This window comes from Scardinius erythrophthalmus (assembly GCF_964197995.2).
Source record: "Scardinius erythrophthalmus genome assembly, chromosome: 13".
Classification (NCBI taxonomy): Eukaryota; Metazoa; Chordata; class Actinopteri; order Cypriniformes; family Leuciscidae; genus Scardinius; species Scardinius erythrophthalmus.
In genome coordinates, this window is record NC_138233.1 from 2649357 (window position 1) to 2659356 (window position 10000).

The window sequence follows — 10000 nt, forward strand, 5'->3', positions numbered from 1 at the left end:
CATCAATACTTCACCAATCATTTATCAGTGCATTACAGACCTCAGTCAGGGCAAACATCAGCAGCTGTTTCCAGACACCGTTTTTATGTGTATTTTAGGATATTGCATTAAAACAAAAACAACCACAAAGATGCACATAAAAATCTAAGCCATGGTTTATCCGATTAGAAGACATGCGCATAAACTACGACGGAAACACATTTACTGAATAAATCCCTTGATGTATGATGTGTTCGTTTTGATCATAAAACTAAGCATTTCATTATCATCTTAGACATATTGTTGTCAGATATTGATATTTATATGCAATTTATTTAAGTATCTGCTGTACTGTTATAAAGATCTCACTGTTTGACATTACAAGCTTGAGAATTTCATCACTTCTTGTCCATATAAATATCAGCATCTGCATTAAACTGCACATTTTTAGTCAGTTTGGGCCAAATAAACTGAGCTGTCTTTTCCTCCATATTCTCACTGTATAATACAGCCTGAGACATTAAAGCCTGATGAATCAAATATGATCATCAACAAAAACTTCTGCTTATTTTGTGCAAAGGTTCAATAAACTGTTCCATTTAAAAAAAAGACAAATAACAACAAACCAGAAGACAGAAGACGAGAACTGTCTGATAAACACTTTCTCTGAAGTTAAGCTCACTTCCTCTCGTCCCATAATGCATTTCAACACCTCCTGTCACACACACACACACACACACACACTCGTGATCTGGGTTTTCTCTCGGAGGGTGTGTGTTTTCCGTAACTTGCTTTGGAGAGATTCATATCGGCTCTCGTACAGAAATGTGAGCGTCTCTCAGACTAAACATCCTCTAGTGAGGGAATTCACTCCCAAACACGCCTGATCAGATCAAGATGACACACACACACACGCACACCTTTGGGTATGAGTTTTATAGTACACCAATGTCCTATATTTATTATATATATATATATATATACATACATACATACATACACATACATTATATATATATATATATATATATATACATACATACATACATACACATACATTATATATATATATATATATATATATATATATATAACATTTTCATTATATATAAATATTTTATATATAATTTTTTCTTAAATACATACATGCATGTGTGTGTATTTATATATACAAAATAATTACACACATATATTATGTAAACACAAACTTGTATTTTGTATGCAATTAATCGCAATTAATCACTGCCCAGCCCTAATTATAACATATATATATATATACTTTTTCGTTCTCTCTTTGCTCCATTATAATAAACCAAACACTCTCACATGAGTTTCCCTCATCTCGTACCTTGATGGAGAGGAAGTTGAGCTGGCTCTCGTTGGCTAAGGCTTTAGCGATCATGGTTTTGCAGCATCCCGGAGGCCCGTACAGCAGAACGCCTCTAGGTGGCGTAATCCCCAACCGGCGGAAGGCTTCGGGGTGCCGTAAGGGCCAATCCACCGCCTGCTTCAGCGCCAGCTTCACCTCCTCCATGCCCCCGATGTCACTCCAGCGGACCTACACACACACACACACATTTACATTTATCCAAAGCGACTTACATTGCATTTCAAGGTAAGCATTTTTACATTCTTATCAGTTCTTGCTTTCCCTGGGAATCGAACCCATGACCTTGGCGTTGCAAGCGTCAACGCTCTACTGTTTGAGCATCAGATATGTCTGTGATTGGCCACAATGATCAGCGCACGGGAGCGTTTGACAGCGCGTGCGCGTGTGTGTAAGCGCTCGCTGAAGAGCCTCATTGATGTATATTTACAACATGTTTTTGAAGCACTGATCATTGTAGCCAATCACAGACATACTTGATGAGCTCGTGAACACAATAGCCAATCAGAGGAGTTTATGATTCCGCTCAATAGTGCTCAAAACGTCACAATTATAAAATTTCAGTATCGACATGGTACCGAAGTCGCTACTTTTGACAACACTAGCACACATAAATAAAGCTGACTTGACTATGGCAGCCCAGAGAAGCGTATGGTAAAACGTTGTGAAATTTGGCACACAGATAGAGAACAGTCCAAACATTCACTCCACCAAATCTGGAGTCTCTAACTCAATCCCTCTAGCGCCACCCACTGTCCAAAGTTTCACTAATGTTTATGCTAATGACTTTTGAACCCTAAGGGCTAGAAACAAAATTATATTTTCTTATAAGTGCTTGGCTCCTAGAAGGTTTGTCCAATTTTTATGAAAATAGAATCAGATCATGCTTGGCAAAAATGAATAAAGACTTTTTGTTAAACGCAACCATTCTCGAACAACACACAACCGAATTTGAAGAAGAGAACGCCAAACTTGACACAAGGCTATACATCTGAAGTGCTTTAGCGTATTGAGGCGAGTCTTGGTACGTCATCACAAGCATGACCTGAGGCTACATGCAGCGTTTCGGCACAGCGCCACCTACTGGTCAGGAGATTTTAAAAAATGGCTATTTTTGCTTATAACTACTGAACGGTTTGCCGAAAAATGATAAAACTGGTCTCTTTTGATTCAGTGCAGCATAATGAATCGAATTATAGAATTTTCCCAAATTGGGTTTTCTGGGTGTCGGCCATTTTAAATTTTGTCATAAAATGCTGTATTATTACCATGCCCTGAAGGAACTCAAAAAGTTTCGGAAAATTATAATGACATTTCAAACAATGTTTATAGTTTCGTGTCATTATAGATTCCTTGAATCATGCCGAGAACAATGATACCAATGATGCCATATCCGGTTGAACTTGCTGTGTTGAATTATTAATTCCCATGTTGAATTATTTTAAAAAACAATTTTTTTCGGTTTGATTTTCCCCAAAATTGGCTCAGATCATCTTCAAACCATACCGACACAGGGTTATCAAAAGCTTTTCAATGGACTAAATGGTTATTGAAAAATGCATCAACGGCTGTGTTGGAATAATGCCCAGCTGATTTTAAAGCTGTAACGCTTTGGCATATTTACACCAAACTTTGACCACACCAAAATAATTTGTGTGTTTTTGAGCCTTATATCTAAATCTTCAGCTGTGATTGGTCCATCAATCCATCACTCAGATTGCTGATAATCACTGCATGTAAAGGTTTTCATTAGTTCATCATCATTCTTTAGATGAACACTGTACCTTCGGCACGTCGATGGCCACCTCTCTCATCGCACTGGGTTTGACCTCCGTCATGGCCAGCCTGAGGTCAGAGGTCGTGACCTTTACCCTGTTCATCACCTGGACGTCAGAGAGAGCAGGTGTGGATCCTAAAACCCTCCTCAGTGCGTGAAGACCTGCAGAAACACAGATCATGAACAGACCATCACAGACCAGGTTCAAAGTTCAAGTTCGGGGTCGATTTTTTACAAACTTTGATTACAAACTTTTGACTGGTCGTGTATTTCTATGGTGAATGATGACAGAATAATTTGTGGTTGAACTGTCCCTTTAACACAAGCACCAGCTCTCTCTCTCTCTCTCACACAAACACACACACACACAGTGAAGCATAATAAGGTCCAGATGAAGCTGAATCCAGCGGGTTTAATCTCTGTTTGAGTTGATTTTTTTGAGAGCAAACATCCTGCAGGCTTTCCTCGGCTCCAACACAGAGTAAACATCCGACGTGAATCAAACCTGAACTCCTGCTCTCTAATGACATCAGACGGGGCCGAACGAGGATCACAAACACAACGATATCAAGAGAGAGAGAGAGAGAGAGAGAGAGAGAGAGAGAGAGAGAGAGAGAGAGAGAGGAACAGAGGAGCGACGAGCATTAAAGCTGAAGAGAGGAGACTCGTATGTTTCCAATAAACGCGTTTAAAAATAGATTACCTGCAAATCCACCTTAAATAATCATAAAGTCACGCAGCACACGACCGTAATTCAACCAGACTAAAGTTTAACGTGCATTCTAATCGACTTCATATGATAATTTATTCATCAACTCAATATCAATATTTTGAGAGAAAAGCTCATTGGATGGATGGATGGATGGATGGATGGATGGATGGATGGATGGATGGATGGATGGATGGATGGATGGATGGATGGATGGATGGATGGATGGATGGATGGATGGATGGATGGATGGATGGATGGATGGATGGATGGATGGATGGATGGATGGATGGATGGATGGATGGATGGATGGATGGATGGATGGATGGATGGATGGATGGATGGATGGATGGATGGATGGATGGATGGATGGATGGATGGATGGATGGATGGATGGATGGATGGATGGATGGATGGATGGATGGATGGATATGGATGGATATGGATATATGGATGGATATGGATGGATATGGATGGATGGATGATTGATGGAAGGATTGATAGATGATGGATGGATGGATGGATTGATGGAAGGATTGATGGAAGGATTGATGGATGGATGATTGATGGATTGATTGATGGAAGGATTGAGGGAAGGATTGATAGATGATGGATGGATGGATGGATGGATTGATGGAAGGATTGATGGATGGATAGATGGATGGATAGATGGATGGATGGATGGATGGATGGATGGATGGAAGGATGGATGGATGGATGGATATGGATGGATGGATGGATATGGATGGATGGATATGGATGGATGGATATGGATGGATGGATGATTGATGGAAGGATTGATAGATGATGGATGGATGGATGATGGATGGATGGATGGATTGATGGAAGGATTGATGGAAGGATTGATGGATGGATGGATGGATGGATATGGATGGATGGATATGGATGGATGGATGGATGATTGATGGAAGGATTGATAGATGATGGATGATGGATGGATGGATGGATGGATGGATTGATGGAAGGATTGATGGATGGATGATTGATGGATTGATTGATGGAAGGATTGATGGAAGGATTGATAGATGATGGATGGATGGATGGATGGATTGATGGAAGGATTGATGGATGGATAGATGGATGGATAGATGGATGGATGGATGGATGGAAGGATTGATGGAAGGAATGATGGATGGATGGATGGATGGATGGATGGAAGGATTGATGGATGGATAGATGGATGGATAGATGGATGATAGATGGATGGATGGAAGGATTGATGGAAGGATTGATGGATGGATAGATGGATGGATGGATGGATGGAAGGATTGATGGAAGGAATGATGGATGGATGGATGGATAGATTGATGGATGGATGGAAGGATTGATGGAAGGATTGATGGATGGATGGAAGGATTGATGGATGGATAGATAGCTTAGATGATATTTTAATGATGATTTTAAATCCCAGGTATTTAAATTTACAGGCAGCAAAGAGACGAAACTTAAAGAACTGCATCATTTAAAGATGAAATAAAACAGAAGGAAGAACAACAACAGTAAAAACGGGCAAAGCAGGAATGTTTCCAGATCCTTCCTCAATCCTGTATTTACACTCACAGCTGCGAAACAATACCAGCCCTCACATAAAACGAGAGAGAGAGAGAGAGAGAGGGAGAGAGGGAGAGATAGAGAGTTTCCGGCGTTTATAAACAGAACACCCTTATAAACCAGCATGACTGAAATCTGCTCTCGCTGTGAAAGAAGAGAGCGAGAGAAAGGCTTTATAAGGCAGAAGTCGTCATTCAGACACAGGGCTGTTTATTCTCCGTTCTGGACATTCAGTGTGATTTATTTTAGAAAACGTAAAAATCCACAGCTGCTTCTCTTCTGCCTTTTCTTCATGAAAGATAAAGTGAGACGAACACATTTCACATTTTTATCTCAACATAAACAGTAAAAATACAGTAAAATCAGCTTTACTGCGTGACTGAGCATCTGTGTTCATATTAATCAAGTCACATCGAGTCAAACCGGCCAAACCGTTCACAAGTTATGAGCAAAAACAGCCATTTTTCATACCTCCTGACCACTAGGTGGCGCCGTGCAGAAATTGTGCAGGTGAGTTATTCGAGAACAGTTTGACGAATCAACTTGAATTCCATGATTTTTTGTCGGCATGGTATGAAGATGATCTAGTTCGATTTTCATGAAAATCTCTAGAAGTCAGAAAAAGTCGTTTTTTCTGAAAATTCTAAATGGCGGAAAACAATTTATGACGGAAAATTACATTATATGGTGCGTTACATGCCTCATATAGTGCAAGTAATCAGAGGAGAATTTTTTTTTCTAATAGAATCTGAGCAGAAACCAGTCGATCTGAGAAAATTTAAGAAGAAATTAATGTTCGTAAAGTTAGGATGAACACCAACTTGACCTGAATCCCCAAAGTTGAGATGTTTAATGAAAAAAATGGGTTATTTAAAAATATTAACCAATGCAAAAGAACACTAGGTACATACAATAAATTTTTTTTTTTTTTAAATTGTCAATTTTAATTAAAAAATATACTTATACACCTTGGCTAGTTGTCAAGGTAAAGTTCTCTTTGTTAGTGCTAAAATAAACTAAAACTGAAATAAAAATTAATAAAAACCACAGACATATTTAAAATGATTAAATATGACTTTTCATGACCTTACAAATTTTAATAACCATCAAAATATGAGTATTTTAAATATGAGGGAAGAACAACACACTAAACTTGCTTGAGGAGTTAATCTGACAAATGTATGTGGCGAAACTACAGCTAGAGGTTTAAATCTACTATGCAAAAACATCCATGAAAAACAAAGAGCTCACAGCACGCACTGACTACAACATAATCAGTTATTAATATCTCATTAGTTTGCATGAGTTCATAATTTTGGCCAAAAATAACATCTGCATAATTTCAGTGCGTTATCTCAAATAAACAAGAACAACTGCACAATATGTCACATCACATGACTTTTGGCCAGAGTTTTCAAGAAGCATTTTTATGAATTAATCTTCAGAAGATTGTTAATGTTTCTCTTCAGCGCTCGAGACTCGAGTCTCTTCAGGAGGTCATTCAGAGGAAACTGCGCATTATTGATCACACACACACACACACACACACACACACACACACACACACACACACACACAGGAGTTCAGTTTCTCTCACTCAAACAGACACACACACACACACTGGAGTTCAGTTTCAGTGAGTCGCTGCTGAACACACAGTAATATCACACACACACACACAAACTCTCTCTCTCTCTTACACACACACACACACACACACACACACACACACACTCACTCACTCTCTCTCTCTCACTCACACACACACGCACACACACACACACACACACACACACACAAACTCACTCTCTTTATCTCACACACACTCACACAAACTCTCTTTCTAACAGGGAAACCATTTTGTGTTCAGCCGTTACCAGGGAAACCGTTTTGTGTGCAGCCGTTACCAGGGAAACCGTTTTGTGTGCAGCCGTTACCAGGGAAACCGTTTTGTGTTCAGCCGTTACCGACAAAACCGTTTTGTGTTCATCCGTTAACCGCAAAACGGCTTTGTGTTCAGCCGTTACCAGGGAAACCATTTTGTGTTCAGCCGTTACCGACGAAACTGCTTTGTGTTCAGCCGTTACCAGGGAAACCGTTTTGTGTTCAGCCGTTACCGACGAAACCGCTTTGTGTTCAGCCGTTACCGACGAAACTGCTTTGTGTTCAGCCGTTACCGACGAAACCGCTTTATGTTCAGCCGTTACTGAGGAAACCGCTTTGTGTTCAGCCGTTACCGAGGAAACCGCTTTGTGTTCAGCCGTTACCTGGGAAACCGCTTGTGTTCAGCCGTTACCTGGGAAACCGCTTTGTGTTCAGCCGTTACCTGGGAAACTGCTTTGTGTTCAGCCGTTACCGACGAAACCGCTTTGTGTTCAGCCGTTACCTGGGAAACTGCTTTGTGTTCAGCCGTTACCGATGAAACCGCTTTATGTTCAGCCGTTACCTGGGAAACCGCTTTGTGTTCAGCCGTTACCTGGGAAACCGCTTTGTGTTCAGCCGTTACCTGGGAAACTGCTTTGTGTTCAGCCGTTACCGACGAAACCGCTTTGTGTTCAGCCGTTACCGAGGAAACCGCTTTGTGTTCAGCCGTTACCGAGGAAACCGCTTTGTGTACAGCCGTTACCGGGGAAACTGTTTTGTGTTTAGCCGTTACCTGGGAAACCGCTTTGTGTTCAGCCGTTACCGAGGAAACCGTTTTGTGTTCAGCCGTTACCGAGGAAACCGCTTTATGTTCAGCCGTTACCTGGGAAACTGCTTTGTGTTCAGCCGTTACCAGGGAAACCGTTTTGTGTTCAGCCGTTACCGACGAAACCGCTTTGTGTTCAGCCGTTACCGAGGAAACCGCTTTATGTTCAGCCGTTACCTGGGAAACTGCTTTGTGTTCAGCCGTTACCGATGAAACCGCTTTATGTTCAGCCGTTACCTGGGAAACTGCTTTGTGTTCAGCCGTTACCGATGAAACCGCTTTATGTTCAGCCGTTACCTGGGAAACCGCTTTGTGTTCAGCCGTTACCTGGGAAACCGCTTTGTGTTCAGCCGTTACCTGGGAAACCGCTTTGTGTTCAGCCGTTACAGACGAAACCGCTTTGTGTTCAGCCGTTACCGAGGAAACCGCTTTGTGTTCAGCCGTTACCGAGGAAACCGCATTGTGTTCAGCCGTTACAGACGAAACCGCTTTGTGTTCAGCCGTTACCGAGGAAACCGCTTTGTGTTCAGCCGTTACCGGGGAAACCGTTTTGTGTTCAGCCGTTACCGACGAAACTGCTTTGTGTTCAGCCGTTACCAGGGAAACCGTTTTGTGTTCAGCCGTTACCGACGAAACCGCTTTGTGTTCAGCCGTTACCGAGGAAACCGCTTTATGTTCAGCCGTTACCGAGGAAACCGCATTGTGTTCAGCCGTTACCGGGGAAACCGTTTTGTGTTCAGCTGTTACCGACGAAACTGCTTTGTGTTCAGCCGTTACCAGGGAAACCGTTTTGTGTTCAGCCGTTACCGACGAAACCGCTTTGTGTTCAGCGGTTACCGAGGAAACCGCTTTATGTTCAGCCGTTATCGAGGAAACCGCTTTGTGTTCAGCCGTTAACCGTAAAACCGCTTTGTGTTCAGCCATTACCTGGGAAACCGCTTTGTGTTCAGCCATTACCTGGGAAACCGCTTTGTGTTCAGCCGTTACCTGGGAAACTGCTTTGTGTTCAGCCGTTACCTGGGAAACTGCTTTGTGTTCAGCCGTTACCGACGAAACTGCTTTGTGTTCAGCCGTTACCAGGGAAACCGCTTTGTGTTCAGCCGTTACCGAGGAAACCGCTTTGTGTTCAGCCGTTACCGAGGAAACCGCTTTGTGTTCAGCCGTTAACCGTAAAACCGCTTTGTGTTCAGCCGTTACCTGGGAAACCGCTTTGTGTTCAGCCGTTACCTGGGAAACCGCTTTGTGTTCAGCCGTTACCTGGGAAACCGCTTTGTGTTCAGCCGTTACCTGGGAAACTGCTTTGTGTTCAGCCGTTACCTGGGAAACTGCTTTGTGTTCAGCCGTTACCAGGGAAACCGTTTTGTGTTCAGCCGTTACCGACGAAACCGCTTTGTGTTCAGCCGTTACCGAGGAAACCGCTTTGTGTTCAGCCGTTACCGAGGAAACCACTTTATGTTCAGCCGTTACCGAGGAAACCGCTTTGTGTTCAGCCGTTACCAGGGAAACCGCTTTGTGTTCAGCCGTTACCTGGGAAACCGCTTTGTGTTCAGCCATTAACCGCAAAACCGCTTTGTGTTCAGCCGTTACCAGGGAAACCGCTTTGTGTTCAGCCGTTACCTGGGAAACCGCTTTGTGTTCAGCCATTAACCGCAAAACCGCTTTGTGTTCAGCCGTTACCAGGGAAACCGCTTTGTGTTCAGCCGTTACCGAGGAAACCGCTTTGTGTTCAGCCGTTACCGAGGAAACCGCATTGTGTTCAGCCGTTACCGGGGAAACCGTTTTGTGTTCAGCTGTTACCGACGAAACTGCTTTGTGTTCAGCCGTTACCAGGGAAACCGTTTTGTGTTCAGCCGTTACCGACGAAACCGCTTTGTGTTCAGCGGTTAC

General features: G+C 42.4%; 1 protein-coding gene across 1 annotated transcript in view; it reads right to left on the minus strand.

Annotated features, from left to right (window-relative positions):
• The window catches only part of afg2a (AFG2 AAA ATPase homolog A), a 59174-nt gene that overhangs the window by 35582 nt on the left and 13592 nt on the right, over positions 1 to 10000 (minus strand). Inside the window, exons 10-11 of the mRNA XM_081382978.1 lie at positions 3151 to 3305; positions 1328 to 1537 (exon numbers count right to left, since the gene is read on the minus strand). Of these exons, the coding sequence (XP_081239104.1) occupies positions 1328 to 1537; positions 3151 to 3305 (365 nt within the window). The remainder of the gene's footprint in view (positions 1 to 1327; positions 1538 to 3150; positions 3306 to 10000) is intronic.